Source organism: Hemitrygon akajei, chromosome 14, assembly GCF_048418815.1.
Source record: "Hemitrygon akajei chromosome 14, sHemAka1.3, whole genome shotgun sequence".
Lineage (NCBI taxonomy): Eukaryota > Metazoa > Chordata > Chondrichthyes > Myliobatiformes > Dasyatidae > Hemitrygon > Hemitrygon akajei.
Window position 1 is genome coordinate 94,632,088 of NC_133137.1, and position 17,403 is coordinate 94,649,490.

A 17,403-nucleotide genomic window follows, 5' to 3' on the forward strand; every position below is an offset into this window, starting at 1 on the left:
CCTTGTAAATAGTAGCAAAGCTTTGGTGGCAGGAAATGAATTACTCACCACAGGATGTGTAGATCGGTCTTTTTGTATGTGTTTATGAAGTTAGATTAGTTGAATTTACAGTCAGTGGTGACCTCGTGTTATGTATGATCGGGGAATGGGCAATGAATGTTAAGCTGGTAGTTGGCCAACTAATTTGAAAGATAACAAATTAGACTTCCAAAGCAAATTACTGACTTTGTATATTTGCCATGCATTAAAAGTACAACTTAAATATTTAGATGATTAAGTATAAGTTTTAAACTCAATGTTCTAACAGTGAAAAGGTATAATTAATCTTATAGCATAGAAAAAATAGTACAGAGCATACATGAACAGCAAAGTAGAAACCTATTTCTTTGAATTCCATATTTCTGTTATTTTTGGTAAGATAAGTTTACATTTTTCTGCACTTCCCTCATAACTTTTACTTTGATTTAATTACTTTCTTTGTTAAAGCTTTGTTATTTTCTATTATGTTGCAAATCTTGACATTTTTTCTGATTTTAGCTGAGATTTTCTTGTTAATTTATATGTGAATGTTCCTAGTTTTGATTAATATAACAAAGAATGAGAAACTCTGAGAACCCTCTTTAGTTTCTATTTTAAAGCCTAAATTAATACAGTGAATTAGTTTAAATTTACTTTCAGCTTTACACAATGCTATCAGATTGCACGATCATTATTTCACATGTAATATTCTTAATTTTTTAAATAAAAATAACCAATTGATTTGCATTACAGCAGTTCTTATTAAAGATGAAGATAAAGACTTGAAATAAAGTGCCTCCATAATTAACTGTAGAAATTATGTTTTTCATTGAAGCTTTTTTCTCGATTTGATCCTTTTACTTTTTATTTTATGTAGCGTGTGGCAGCATATAGATTGTATGGGTATTGATCGGCAACATATACCAGAAACCTACCTATGTGATCGTTGTCAACCTCGGTATGTATAGTTGATAATATAAAAGATTTTTATACTTTAAAGATTTAATTGATGTTTCAGTAAACTGAAATGCTGTAATTATTATTTCAGGAGTTTGGATAGAGACAGAGCTATGTTGTTACAAACAAGGAAAAGGGAAAATATGTCAGGTAGGTGTGAATCCGTTTCAATATAAAAGAGATCTTTATTAATGGAAAGTTGTGAATCAGCTATGGAACAAAAACACAGTCCGTCTACAAATTGTTTTCACCTGAAATTCAAAGACCATGCGGTGAGATTTCAGAATCATGATTAATATCACTGGCATATGTCATGAAATTTGTTGTTTTGAGGCAACAGTACATTGTAATACTTAATAATAAAAACTATAAATTACAATAAGAAGTATATATAAAAAAATAAAATTTAATGAAATGAATACCAGATGATGATGCAACCAGTTAGAAATCTCTCTGTGGTACATCTTTAGAAATTTACGAGTATCTTTGGTGACAAACCAATACTTCTCAAGCTCCTAATGAAATTCCTGCCCAAGTGGTATAGTGGAATTTCCGTATTTATAGATGGGAAGTTTCTGTTAGATTCGATATTCTGGAAGGGCTAGATCAGTTTAAATGATTGAACTCTGCTTACATGCTGGCCTTGTACTATTGCTGACTTTGCCATGCCTTTAAGCCACATCATCCCAGAAAAATGTAATGATTCATTCAGAAATCAGCTGGCAAGTTGAAAGAGATTGAGGTATAACCCAAGTGATGAAACCTCAGTATTTCCAGTGAGTTTACGTAACTCTGCCACTAATATTTCTTTTATCATCCTGGTTATTTTTCCTTCTTTATCTACTTGGAACATTTGGACATGAATTATTTTTGAACTTGTTGCAGAAAATTATGAATGGATTTTAAAACTTAATACTTATTAACAAATTGACTTGAATTGCGTTCTTAATTAAATACCAACATATCTCTCTTAGACGAGCAATGTGTACTACATTCAGTGGCTATCTTTACATATATTTGTTAATACAGATATCTAATCAGCTAGTCATGGCAGCAAGTCAATGCATAAAGGCATTCAGACATGGTCAAGAGGTTCATTTGTTGTTCAGACTAAACATAAGAATGGGGAAGAAATATGATGATAAGTGACTTTGACTGTGGAATGATTGTTGATGTGAGGTGGGGTGGTTTGAGTATTTCAGAAACTGTTAATCTCCTGTGATTTTCATGCACATCAGTCTCTATAGTTTACAGAGATTGTTGCAATAAACAAAAAACCATCCAGTGAGTGTCAGCTCTGTGGGTGAAAACAGTATGTTAATGAGAGAGGTCAGAGGAGACTGGGTCAAGCTGCCAGGGTAATGGTAACTCAAATAAATAACCACGTGTTTCAACAGTGATGTGCAGAAGAGCATCTCTGAATGTACAGCATGTCAAATCTTGAAGTGGATTGGCTAAATTGGCAGAAGATCACACTGGCTTCCACTCCTGTATCTAATAAAGTGGCCACTGAGTGTATTTTAGCAGTTCATTCTCATTTCTGCATTTAGGGAATTGTCAAGTTTTTAAATTTTTTTAAATTTCTTCCATCTTTCAGTTTTTGTTCATCTATTTTGGTTTTCCCCCCTCTATAAATGATTTTATTTCTGTTCTAGTCTTGATTAAATTTGACTATTATAATACACCATCCTGAATTAACCTCCGATTTCTTTTCTAATCCTTAATTTCTCCATTGTTGGAGATGAGCAAGCTGGTGCCATTGTCCACTAGTCCCAGACTTTCCTATGTCTTTATTGTTTCATTAATTTACCTTTTCATCACATGTGCAAATTATTTGTTTGAACTGAAGGATGCCAAGGAAAGTAACTTGTGTAAATCATGACATAAATATAGAAAATGCTGGTGATACCTAGTAGTTTACACAACATCTATAAAGAGAGTAATAGATGTATATTTTAGGTCACTGACTCTTCGCCGGACCTAGTAAAATGAGAGGATAAAAGAATTCTTGAAGTTGTAGGAAGACTTAAGAATGGAGAGTGTAAACAGACAGACAGACATACTTATAGATCCCGAGGGAAATTGGGTTTCGTTACAGCCGCACCAACCAAGAATAGTGAAGAAATATAGCAATATAAAACCATAAATAATAATAAGTTAATCATGCCAAGTGGAAATAAGTCCAGGACCAGCCAATTGGCTCAGGGTGTCTGACACTCCAAGGGAGGAGTTGTAAAGTTTGATGGCCACAGGTAGGAATGACTTCTTATGACGCTCAGTGTTACATCTCAGTGGAATGAGTCTCTGGCTGAATGTACTCCTGTGCCTAACCAGTACATTATGGAGTGGATGGGAGACATTGTCCAAGATGGCATGCAACTTGGACAGCATCCTCTTTTCAGACACCACTGTCGAGAGAGTCCAGTTCCACCCCCACAACATCACTGGCCTTACGAATGAGTTTGTTGATTCTGTTGGTGTCTGCTACCCTCAGCCTGCTGCCCCAGCACACAACAGCAAACATGATAGCACTGGCCACCACAGCCTCATAGAACATCCTCAGCATCGTCCGGCAGATGTTAAAGGACCTCAGTCTCCTCAGGAAATAGAGACGGCTCTGACCCTTCTTGTAGACAGCCTCAGTGTTCTTTGACCAGTCCAGTTTATTGTCACTTCATATCCCCAGGTATTTGTAATCCTCCACTATAACCACAATGATGGAAACAGGGGTCACCGGTGCCTTAGCCCTCTTCAGGTCCACCACCAGCTCCTTAGTCTTTTTCACATTAAGCTGCAGATGATTCTGCTCGCACCATGTGGCAAAGTTTCCCAGCGTAGCCCTGTACTCAGCCTCATCTCCCTTGCTGATGCATCCAATTGAATATCTGTGATAGGACAGAGACAAAAGATTGTCCATACTTTAGGTGCCGCCTGTCTTACTATGGCTAATCTGTCAGGAACATTGTACATAGAACAGTACAGCATAGGAACTGGCCCTTTGGCCTACAATTTTGTGCTGAATTAAATAAATTAGTAATCAAGTAAGGCCAACTAAACTAAACTAATTCCTTATGTCTACAGTGTGTCCTTATCTATCCATGTTCCTCACATTCATGTGCATAACTAAATGGTTCTTAAAAGTCTCTAACTTATTTGCCTCTACCACCAGCCCAGGCAGAGCATTCCAGGCACCTACTACTCTCTGTAAAAAGATAAATGAGGGGCAAAATCAAACGGTACTTGGAACTGTGGAATATAGTGTTAAAATTCTGAAATAAAATAGAATGCTGAAAACACTCAAGGGATCAGATAACGTGTGAAGAGAGAAATTTTTGAGTTAATGATACAGGTGGATGATCTTGTATCAAACCTGGACAAGTCTAACAAGTGGGGAAGGCTGGTTATTTGAAGTTATTAAACTTATTAAGATGCCTACACCGAGGAGGATAATGCTGTTCCTTGAGTTTATGTTGGCCTTTGTTGAAACATTGTAGAAAGTCAAGTATAAATTGGGAGTAGGATAGAGAATTGAAATGACAGTGTGTTCAGGGTTACCCTTGTATGCAGAATGGATGTATTCTGCATGCAAGTACCTCAGTATAGAGCAAATCAAATTATGAGCACCTATTGGTATACATTAAATTAGATGAAATAAAAATGAATTGCAGTTTCACCTGGAAGAACAAATGGATCTCATTTTTGGATGAGAAGGGTGATAATAGCGAACCAGAGTTTCAAGGAGGGAGTTGACATTTTGGAATGCTGTCACATAGTAGAAGGAAAAATTTTCTTTAATGATCAAATCTTGTTGAAGGTGTTGAAAATTCCTTGCCATGGGTGGCTGTGGAAGCCAAGTTATTAGGTACATTTAAGGCAGAGGTTGATAGATTCTTGATCAGTCAGAGCATGACAGGATACGGAAAAAGGTGGGAGATTGGGGCTGAGAGGGAAATGGATCTGCCATGATGAAATGGCGGCACAGACTTGCTGGGCCAAATGGCTTAATTCTGCTCCTATATATTATGGTCTTATGGTGTAAATTCATAATCTATCCTTGGCCCAGCTATCCATGATAACCACAGAATCCTCCCTGGTTGACCCAGTTGCCTGTATTTGATCCATAACTGTCCAAAACCTTCCTTCCATATAACTACCCAAAAGCCTCGTAACTGTTGCAGTTTTCCCTGTCTCAAACACTGGCACCTCATTCTAGATATTCATTATCCTCTATGTAAAAGAAAATATTACCTCTCAGGTCTCTTAAATCTCTCAATGACTGTGGTCATCCACCATATTCATACCCTTCATGATCTTACAAACTTCTATCAGGTCACCTCTTATTTTGCTACGCTCCAGATAATAAAGATCCAATGTAGCTGAGGTTCTTATAACTCAGGTGCTCTAGTGTCGGCAGCATCCTTGTAAATCTCTTCTGTACCTCCTATTTGAAGATGCCTTTCCTATAACAGGGTGACCAAACCTGTACACAATACTCCCAAGTGCGGTCTCAGCAAGATTTGTATAACTGCAACATAACGTCTGTCTCCTAAACTTGATGTACTCACTGATGAAGCAAGATGGCCATGGTGAACCATGGTGGGCTACATATAATACTTCTAAATATACTTTTGAATTACTCACTGCAATCTACAGTATGTAATTTTCCTTTAAACAATGTACTTTTGAATTGACTTAATGAACTACAGATTTCACAATCTTCTGAAGCACTCAGTGGACTTAACTCTCAAGCAAGCAGGTACAGCATCGTTAAGCAAGCAAAACTTCAGCGACATGGCCAGATGTGAGGCAGGAGTAAGAGACTCCAAGCCAGGCTGAAGCACAGATGAATTAGACCCCTCTACCCAGCATCTTATAGAACCATAGAAAACCTACAGCACAATACAGGCCCTTCAGCCCACAAAGTTGTGCCAAACATGTCCCTACCTCAGAAATTACTAGGCTTACCTATAACCCTCTATTTTGCTAAACTCCATGTACCTATCTAAAAGCCTCTTAAAAGACTCTATCGTATCTGCCTCCACCACCATTACTGGTAGCCCATTCCAAGCACTCACCACTCTCTGAGTAAAAAAAAACTTACCCCTGACATCTCCTCTGTACCTGCTCCCCAGCACCTTAAACCTGTGTCCTCTTGTGGCAACCACTTCAACCCTGGGAAAAAGCCTCTGACTATCCACATGATCAATGCCTCTCATCATCTTATACACCTCTATCAGGTCACCTCTCATCCTCCTTCGCTCCAAGGAGAAAAGGCCAAGTTCACTCAACCTATCCTCTTAAGGCATGCTTCCCAATCCAGGCAACATCCTTGTAAATCTCCTCTGCACCCTTTCTATGGTTTCCATGTCCTTCCTGAAGTGAGGCGACCAGAACTGAGCACAGTACTCCAAGTGGGGTCTGACCAGGGTCCTATGTAGCTGCAACATTACCTCTCGGCTCCTAAATTCAATTCCACGATTGATGAAGACCAATACACCGTACGCCTTCTTAACCACGGAGTCAACCTGCGTAGCTGTTTTGAGTGTCCTATGGACTCAGACACCAAGATCCCTCTGATCCTGCACACTGCCAAGAGTCTTACCATTAATTCTGCCATCATATTTGACCTACCAAAATGAATGTGCAGTCACTGGAGAACAAAACTGAGGACCTGAGGGCAAGATTGCTGATTCAAAGGGAAACGAAAGATTGTGTGTTCTCTGTGTAATCGAGACATGGCTTACTCTCAGCACACTAGACGTGGCGAGCAGACCCAAAGGCTTCTCGATACAAAGGATGAACCGAGCTGCTGATTCGGAAATGGCAAAGGGTGGAGGTGTGTGTTTCATGATAAACACTTGGTGGTGCTCCGATATGGCAGTTTTGTTAAACTCGTGTTTCCCCCGACCTTGAACGTCTAACAGTCAAATGCCATCTCTTCTATTTGCCTAGGGAATTCTCCTGCATGATCCTGACTGCAGTTTACATTGCCCAGCAGTCCACTATAATCAAGTGCTTGAGTTACTGCATGATGTTGTATCCAAACAAGAAACATTCCATCCCGACACATTTTAAATCATAGTCATGGATTTCAATCAGGCTTGTTTGAAGAAAACCCTACCCAATTACCATCAGCATATAACTTGTAGCACCAGAGGTCCCAACACAGTAAACCACTATTATACTAAAATAAGGAATGCTTACCGTTCTATGCCTAGACCACATTTCGGTAAATCTGATCACTTGACTGTAGGCAGAGACTAAAGAGCAAAGCTCCAGATAGTAAGACAACAAAGAGGTGGTCACGGGAGTCAAAGGAGCGGTTTTGAGATTGCTTCAATTTGGTGGACTGGGCCATGTTCAAGAACTCATTTGTGGATCTGAATGAATACACAATGGTTGTCATAGACTTGATTAAAACAGTTGCAGACGAGTGTGTTCCATAAAATCATTCAGAGTCTTCTCCAACCAGAAGCCCTGGATGAACCATGAGATTTGCAGTCTGCTGAGAGCCAGGTTAGAGACATTCAAGTCATTTGACTGTGTGGCTAAGCACAGCTCCAATGCCATATTCAAGTTTGCTGCCGACACCGCTATCATAGGCCTCATCAAAAGTGGTGGCAAATCAGCATATAGGAGGGAGATTGAAAATCTGGCTGAGTGGTGCAACAGCAACAACCTCTTGATCAATGTCAGCAAGCTCAAGGAGCTGATTATTGACTTCAGGAAGAGGAAACCAGAGGTCAATGAGCCAGTCCTCATTGGTGGATCAGAGGTAGAGAGGGTCAGCAACTTTAAATTCATCTGTGTTATTATTTTGGAGGACCTGTCCTGGGCCCAGCACATAAGTGCAATTACAAAAAGAGCATGGCAGTGCCCATACTTCTTTGGCATGCCATCTAAAACTTTGACAGACTTTTATATGGTGGAGGGTGTATTGACTGACTGTATCATGGCCTAGTGTGGAGTGCCAATGTTCTTGAATGGAAAATTCTACAAAAAATAGTAGATACAGCCAAGTCCATCACAGGTGAGGCCCCCCGCACCGTTGAGCACATTTACACAAAGCGTTGTTGCAGGAAAGCAGCTTCCATTTTCGGGCTGCCACCACCCATGTTATGCTGTCTTCTGCTGTTACCATCAAGAAGGTGCTACAGGAGCCTTAGGACTCACACCACTAGATTCCAGAACAGTTGTTGCCCCTCAACCATTATGCTCTTGAGCCGGCAAGGGTGGGGTGGAGGTGGGGCAGGAATGGCTTCATTCAGCTTCACTCGCCCCATCATTGAAATATTCCCACAACCTATGGACTCACTCTCATGCCCTCAATGTTTGTTGCTTGCTTGTTAATTAATTAATTATTCTTTCCTTTTATATTTGCACAGTTTGTTGCCGTTTGCACACTGGTTGTACGCCCAAGTTGGTTTGGTCTTTCATTGATTCTTTTATGCTTATTATTCTATTATGGATGTATTGAATATGCCCACCAGAAAATTAATTTGAGAGTTTTCTATGGTGACATATATGTACTTTGATAACAAATTTACTTTCAACCTTGAAAGCTTGTGTGGCTTTTTCCAGCAAGCTGTGCATGAGTTCTTAGATACTTCTGTTTCAGAATTCTTGTGAGTACCTGCCAAAAACTATATACTGTACATTCTGCTCTAGTGGGAATGTTCAAGATACATCACACCACACTTAGAAAATTGACAACTATTTGCCATTCTTAGCCCATCTTTCTAACCGATCAAGAATGCTTTATAATTTAGTGTAACCTGCTTCACGATCACCAAGCCCCCTGTTTATCATCATCAGCAAACTTGCTAATCTTGTCCCATACATTCACATCCAAATCATTTCTGTAAAAAAAAGAGGTCACACACTGACCCCTGGAGCACCCCACTGACCTCCAGTTGGAAGAGAATCAACTGTCAAACATCACCCTCAAGCTTCCTATCATCGAGACAATTCTGAAGCCACCTCACTAACTTCCCCGAATCTCATATAACATAATCTTCCAGATTAGCCTGCCATGCTGGACCTTGTCAAATGCCTCACTGAAGTCCTTACAGACCATACCTTCATCTATCCCTTTAGTTAACTCTTTGAAAAACTCCAAAAGATTTGTCAAATGTAACCTGCACAAAACCATGCTGCACTTGGTAACAGCAAGTGATGGTAGATGTTGTTACCAAGTGAAAGAATTTGATCCATTGAGGCTGCTGGGTAGAAAGTAAGGAAAGAGAAACCTTATCCTTGCTCTGGCTGGGAGGAGAAGTCAAGGGAATAAGTGCAGGAGATGGATTGAGAGCCCTGTTAACTATGGTCGGAAAACAAAATTATCGAGCACCCCCCCCCCCCCCCCAACAACTTGTGCCTGAATCAGTGTCATTTTCACTATAGTATCACTTTTGACTGTAAGGAAAAGTGCTGCAATATAATTGTTATGGGGTTGGTTTATAATTTTGTTAACTTCATCCTAGCCCCATAACAAGAAACTTGCATATCTAATCCAGTAGGTACTCACATAAAGTTCTAACATCCACAGTATTTTTTATGAGGCCCATTTGTTAGTCTGCCACGTCTTTCTACCTGTAGAATTTTTTTCTTCTCTCGTTTGTTCATTTTACATACTTCTTGCTTTTTTTTCTCCTCTACTACTAAACTAGTCTCTCAACTTGTTTTCCTTGTTGGGGGTGGGGGGCTTAGTGATGGAAATTGGAGTCTCCCAGAAAATTACATTTAGGGTTTGGTTCATGTGCTGTTCTACATGGAAAAGTACTGCTATTATTAAGTATGCCTTATAAAATGCCATATAGAATTCAGTGCCCAGCACTTACATGTGAAGTTTGTTTTCTCTCCACTTCTTCATTACATTTTTATGAAAAAGAAGTTTTACTGTATTATTTCTAGCATATGCTCCTTGCCAAATCTTGTGAATTTAGAAATATCCTGACACACCTGCTCTTGTTCTTATACAGCATGGACCTTAATCTTAGTAGAAAATATCAAAGATTGTAATAATTTTATGTCACAAAAGTAACATTTATTAAATTCCCTTTGTCCCTAAGGCTGCAGTTAAATTAGTTGAGCACTATATCCCCTTTACAAATTATGCCCTTTTAAGTGTTCATTAATTTTATCCTTTATTATGGTTTCTAACAGTTTACTGGCTATACAGATGTGAAGATAACTGGTCCATTGTTGCTGGCTTATCCCTTTCCCCTTTTTTGAACAGAGTTAACATTCACCACTCTCCAGTCCTTTGCTACAATTTCTATTTCCAATGAATTTTGGAAAATTATGGTTAGTCTGCTATTTGATCACTTTCTTTCCCTCCATATTCTGGAATGTAGACCATCTTGGCCTGATGACTTATCAATTTTAATTCATAGTAACTCATCTTTTAAACCAAAAAAATTATATATATATATATCACTTTACTGATTTTACACATCATCTTCTTGCTCTCCCTAACCTCTTAATATAGTATCAACAAGGTTATTGAATACCTTATTTTTTTCATTCTCTTATGTTTTTCCTAATTGATATTCTAAGAGGTGAAACAAGATTATGAGACGAAGGAGCAAAGCTTTCTAAAATAACAACCTGACAGAATTCCATGATGCATTCAGACCTTAGACTTAATAATTAAAATAATGCAAGTAATAACATTTGTACTTCTGGGGTGATATTGAGGTAAAGAACCGAAGGCTTATTTCTGTCTTCTATCAAATAACTTTTTTCTTTTTGGATGTCATGCTAATCTGAACATAGAAAATAGGTATCATTAAATTTTATATTTTGAATAATAGAATAGTCATCTTTTATTTGGACTTTTTGTATGTGCCTGCTCCCACATATCACTGTATATCAGATCCATAATGTTTTTACTTGTTTTCAGATGTCACTGTCAGAGATGTAGAGGATTAAGATGAGTATAAGCTTGATTATCCAGCTTATGATGGCAGCCCCTCTTATAACCTCACTCCTCATCATTAATAGAAATACGTGGATAATTGAAAACGGCAAATGCTCTTGAATTTCGTTCATTCATTACTCATCTGGCGTTGTAGCACTCAACCTGATCAGCTGAACCTTTAGGTTTCTCTTTCTGTGTAGACCAGACTGATGACAGACTATTGGCCACAGCACCTGAATGCACTTATCTAGCTACCAATATGGAGATTTTTGCAACAAAATCACTGACAACATAAATCTAGACACATGCTGTTTAAGAGTGTGCTTACATGGAGGAGTTTTGAGTTGACATATCATTGGTTAATTAGTTGTTTTAGCAGTAGTTACATCAGCAGCTCGGGATGGGAATCCAACTTGTTGAAAATGTTCTTAAAATGTTCTCGGAATTATTTTGAATTTTTTTCATAATCAACAATCCAAAGGATAGAAGAATAGATAATTCAGGCTTTATTTTTATACAAAATATGTTTACTTTGGTTCTTTGTGCAAATTATTAGATATAAGTTGTTTCAAATACGAATATTGTATCAGTGCCAGTTTGTTTCAGATTTTATTTCCTTTTAAGTAGATGGAGACACCAGTGCAACTGAAAGTGGAGATGAAGTACCTGTGGAGCTATACACAGCCTATCAGCAAATCCCTACAACTATCACATTGACCGCTACTCGAGTAGCAAAGGTAACTGAGAAAAAGCGAAAGAAAAGTGGAGAAAAAGAGCAGTTTGCTGCAAAATCAAGAAAGGCAAGTAGGATTTGTCTAATCATAATCTGCTAATTTTACTCTGTTCAACAACTGGAGGGCTGCTCCATCCAGCTTTGAAGCAGAATATACAGAAAAGTTAAAGCATTCAGTTCATTTTGTCTTATAAATCTTAAGTCTATGGATTATATTACATTGACTAAAAACAATATAAGGTATATTATAGTATTATTAATTAATCTTTTAAAAAAGCTATTAAATTATTGACAAATACTTCAAAATCTGACCACCCTTAGCCACTTTCAAATTAAACTTCGAAATATGTACTGACGTTTCTTAGTTGTAAAAGGACATTATTTAATTCATACCAACATTTAAGACAGATGAAATATATCTTTAAGTTTTTGTGGTCTGTACAATAAATGAAAATGTTCAAAATATTAAGAAGCTATGGTGTAAACACAGGGAAGCTACTTTCTGATCAATCTGCCAACCAATTATGGGAATTAGCAGAAGACATTGACATCTTACAGGGAATCTTTGATCTGCTCTCTGTCTGATTGATCACCATGTACAATTCTGACCTGTAACTTTTGAAAAAGTGACTTAACTTAGATTCAAGGTTTGGCAATGAATTTCATCAGAATTATTGCTCTGTGTGTTGACTTGTTTGATTTGTACTATCACAATACAGCTTCTATATTACATATGATGCACTGTTTGAACTGCTAGATTCCTTGTTTGCCCCATCAGATTGGCTAACAAAATGGAAATGACAATGTCCTTCGTACAATGTTGTTGCCATTTCCTGTCAGATCGTGATCGATGAGTGTGAGCCCCATGCCAGAACTGGATTTGAATTCAGAATTTCACTTCACTGCGGTCCTATGGAAATGTTGCATTGCAACAGGTTTCCTGCTTTTGTTAAGATGTCAAAGGTCGCACTTGCCTCTGAAGTGATTCAGGTGGAAGTTAAAATGTGTCAATATTTTGAAGCATGCTCTCACCGATCAGAAACAGTACCACCTAAAAGTAATTCAGGATCAATCCACTAAATACTGCTGCAGGCTGCATACACCTGTCAGTTAAAAAATATAACAATAAAATACTATTTGGTTAATCAAAGAGAGTGATCAGATCAGATGATAAAATATCCCATGAATATGTCAAATCAGATATCCAAACTCTAATGTACTACAGTAAATGTTATTCATTGGGTAATATTTTTAACAGTTAGCAACTTAATACAACTAAACAATGAATGTTTTTTAATTTCATGTTTTTAAGTCCATTTTACACAAGTCTTATGCCTGTATTATTACTATTCTATATTTTGTAGAAAACAAATCATTACACTCTGAATACTTGCATCAGAACCTGCTGATTACTTTCTTGTAACTTTACACTCATTTTTAATACCCATTGTTTGAACTTGTTTCCTGTTGTATACTGTGTATTAAACTCATTGTTAAGGGAAAACGAAGGAAATAAGCTTACTAATTCTTATTTCCAGTGCCTTTCTTAAATATTATCACACAATTGCAATTATTTGATCTGTACATGAGACTACCCAGGATGCTACAGTAACTTTTTATTTCATTAGATCACTTGTGGAGATGTGTCAATTTTGTGGCATAATTGTAAAAGCACTGCACTCAAAATTCTTCACATTAACACTGACAGTGTTACGCAATTAAGAAATAATTTTTATTTCCCTGGAGGGCAATGTGATTATAACTATTTCCATGTTTTTCATTACTCCAAGACTTGGGCATTTCCTGGACTGATTCAAGCCAAATTTCTTGATGTCTTTCTGGCAGTAGATATGGAGCTGTTGTCATCATTAATCATGCAGTGTTAGTTTAAAGCATATTCAATCATAATGACAAATTACATATGCCATTAGTCACTCACAGACCAATCAGTGTTTCATAACAGTGCTATGCTTGTCTGTCCCCATTTAATAGCTGCTGAAAATGTCATACTGCATTCACTTAAGCCTGCAGTGCTTTGCACATGTTGTTCATAAAATTATCACCACAAAGGTCACTCCTCTTATGCCAATAGTTATTACTCGACCTTGCATATGTAGATTAACTAAAATTACTTGTGTTTTGCAGTCAGCTTGCTGAAGGTTTCAAATTCACATGTGAAGTCTCATCCAGTTAATTGCATTACAATGGCATTCCCTGTTATCAGTTAATCGGATACTTTGTAGAGGCATAATGGGCAGCTGTTGATCTCGGAAATGGTAGAATTTATAACCTCAGTAACAAATGGATCAGTGAAATTAGAGAAGTTCAGATAATTAAACATAGTCATTTTTATGTAAATTTAATTTGATTGTTTGCATCTGAGGAAAAAGTCACCTGGGTAAATTTGCTGTTAGGCAGTCTAACGGAAAGGTGAATATATCAAGGCAATTTCTCGGTGTGCTCACCATTGTGTATACGTTTGTGTTTGATCTTTTGATTTTTCTCTAAGAGGAGGTCATAATGATGGAATAACATAGTAGTGGCTCATGCCCAATTCTGACAATTAGATTTCAATATTTTTGTAATAAGAATGGCAAGAGGCTGTGCAAATTGCATATGAGCTGATTTTTATCTCTGAGTGACCTACAAAGATGCATCTTCAATTAACTTTTGTTTCGTCTGTGGAGCTATAGTAATATAGATGTTAACTTACTTGATTAACAGATGGGTTTCCAGATCATTGGTCCAGAAAAGCTCAAATCCAATGTGGCAACTGAGAAATTTAATTACAAAAAATTTAAAAATAGCTATTCTTGCTTAGAGTATTACAATACCATCAGATTGTTGTAAAACCCAATCTTGGTTCAATTGTGTTTTTCATGAAAGGGAGCCAGTTTTTCTTGCCCAGTCTGGCTTGCAAGTGAGTCTAGACTTGCCAATATGATTGATGCTTATTTGCCTCTACTTCAGGTGCAATTACGAGTGGGCAATAATTTCAGGCATTGTCAATGATGACCATATCCTGTGAATGAAACAATTTAAAAAAACTGAATAGATGAGAAATAGCCAGAATATTACCTCCCCAGGATCAGATCGGGTTATTATCACCGACAAATGTTGTGGAATTTGTTTTGCAGCAGTACAGTGCAAGACATAAAATTACTCTTAAGTTACATAATAAATATATAATACTCTTTCTTCGGGTGCCTTGCCATTTGGCATGGGCGATCATGTCTCCATCGATCATTTTCATTAACTGTGCCTCTGCTTCTTTTAACTTCCAGCTTTCTAGTTGTAACTAAAATAATCAGTGTTGGTGCTGTGCAATTGCTCAGCAAAAGGAGGTGTAAGGTGCTCCTTCTGTCCAATAGCCTTACTGGTCACCCTTGGGCCAGGTGTAGTACCTGTTTAGCCTCCCAGTCAGGGTCACGTGAAGCCATGGTTTGCAGGTGGTGGATGGTTTTACAAGCAGATTCTACAATTGGAATTTATGATTGTAAAACTGAAAACACTAGGCAGATGAATCTGCCGATTAGTGGCCAGGGTTACCCGTCCAGTATGGACACTACAACTGAAGAAGGCAATGGGAAACCACTTCAATATTCCTCCCTTGTACGACCATGAACTCAAGTCAACTACGGTCACAGCTCAAAGATGTGAATAAATAATACAAGACATAAATAATGAGGCAGTGTTCATTGGTGTATGGGCCTGATTGCTGAGGGGAAGAAGCTGTGTTAAAGCATTGAGTGTTAAAACTTCCAAGCTCCCGTATCACCTCTCCGGTGGTGGTAATGAGAAGAATCCACATCCTGAATGGGAAGGGTCCTTGATGATGGATGTCACTTTCCTGAGGCACTGACTCTTCAAGATGTCCATGATGACATGGAGGGTTGTGCCCTGATGGAAGAGGCTGAGCCTACAAACTTCTGCAGTCTCTTGTGATCTTGTCAACTGGAGCCTGGATACAAGGCTGTGATGTAACTATCATACATTTATAGAAATCTGCTGGTCTTTGGTGATATTCAAAATCTTCCTAAACTAATGAAGTAGAGCCACTGGGGTACCTTCTTCATGATTGCATCAATGTATTGGGTAAAGAATTGTCCCTCTGAGATATTGACACCCAGGAATTAAAGCTGCTCACTTTTCCCACCACTGAGCCAGCAGTGAGGACTGCTGTGAGTTCTCCCAATTTACTCTTCTGAAGTCCCCAATCTGTCCCTAGATCTTGTTGATGTTGAGTGTGAGGTTATAATTGTGACACCATTCACCCAGCATATTTATCTCACTTCTCTATATCTCCTTGTTGCCATCTGCCAAAAACAGTGGTGTCGCCTGCAAATTTATTAATGGCATTTGAGGTGTGCCTAGCCACATAGTCATGAATGTAGAGAGATTAGAGCAGTGGACTAAACACACATCCTTTGGGCGTGCCTTTGTTGATTGTCATTGAGGAGATATTATTGCTCTGCACTGACTGGTCACCTGATGAGGGCGCAGAGGCTCAGATTTTGAAGCTTTTTGATTGGTACTAAGAGGGTGATGATGTTGTATGCAGAGCTGTAATTGATAATCAACTGCCTGATGCATGTTTTGCTGTCATAAGGTGCTCCAAAGCTGAGTGGAGAGTGAGTGAGATTGTGTCTGCTGTAGTCCTCTTGTGCTGTTAGGCAAACTGCAGTGGGTCCAGTTCCTTGTTAGGCAGGATTTAATTCTAGCCATGACCAACCCCTTAAAGCACTTCAACATAATAGCTGTGAGTGCTAACAGGCAGTAGTCATTGAGACAAGTCACCCTTATCTTCTTGGGTACCTTTTGAAGCATGTAGGACCCGCCAACTGCAGCAATGAGAGGTTGAAGATGTTCTTCGACCAGCTAGTTGGTTTGCACAGATTGTCAGTACCCTGTCAGGTACATCATCAGGGCATGACACCTTGTGAAGTTTCTCCCTCTGAAAGATATTCTGACACTAGCTTCTGAGACAGAGATCATAGGATAACTAGATGTGGGAATTTGCACAGGTCTAGTGTTATTCACCCTTTTAAAGTATGTAGGAAAGGTGTGCAGTTCATCAGGGAGAGAAGCTTCCTGATGAACTGAGCTTCCTGAACTTTATAAATTCATAAAGTCTCATCGTCAGTGTGCCTGAACCTTGCCATTATTGTCTTGTGGTTCAGGATCAACCTTGACGCTGGAGAAGATGCACCTGACATTTTCAAAAAAATAAAGGATAAAGGATCTCAAAGCACTTTAGGCATTATTGCAATTAATTAAGTAGATGTATTTTCAATTTTTCAGCCTTTTCGGGAAGGATCTCGAAAATCTTCAAGGGTAAAGGTAAGAAATTTCAGAACTGCAATAACATTATGCTTGAGTATTTATGGAAAGTGTGTGCACTGCCTGAAATACTTTACAATAAATGTGGTTATGTATATTTAATAAAATTGTAGTTTTGCCCGCAATCTTACAGTTATCATTTGGGCTAGATATTTTACTCTTGATACTTTTGGCATAACTGCTGAAGGATGATGTTTCAATATAAACTATTTATCATTTTGACTCATTTCCTTGATATGGATTGTTGAGTCATCTAGTTAGACAATAGATGTAGGATTTTCATGTTTTGGACTCTTCAGTCATATTTTTCGATAATGTTTCTAGTAATGCCAAAAATACAACTTGTAAGTTTTGTGTTTCCCTTGTTTATTTCTTTGATTTTTAATGTAGAGGTATTAAAATAAAGAATCTTATAATTAAGTAATTTCAACCA

General features: G+C 38.0%; 1 protein-coding gene across 10 annotated transcripts in view; it reads left to right on the forward strand.

The window, feature by feature from the left end:
• Window positions 1-17,403, forward strand: part of kmt2e (lysine (K)-specific methyltransferase 2E) — a 123,122-nt gene that overhangs the window by 52,630 nt on the left and 53,089 nt on the right. For 9 of the 10 annotated variants that reach the window (XM_073066651.1, XM_073066654.1, XM_073066656.1 and 6 more), the window contains 4 exons: window positions 896-976; window positions 1,067-1,125; window positions 11,522-11,697; window positions 16,932-16,970. In XM_073066651.1, coding sequence (XP_072922752.1) covers window positions 896-976; window positions 1,067-1,125; window positions 11,522-11,697; window positions 16,932-16,970 — 355 coding nt within the window. The remainder of the gene's footprint in view (window positions 1-895; window positions 977-1,066; window positions 1,126-11,521; window positions 11,698-16,931; window positions 16,971-17,403) is intronic. The other variant, XM_073066652.1, reaches the window with a different exon arrangement.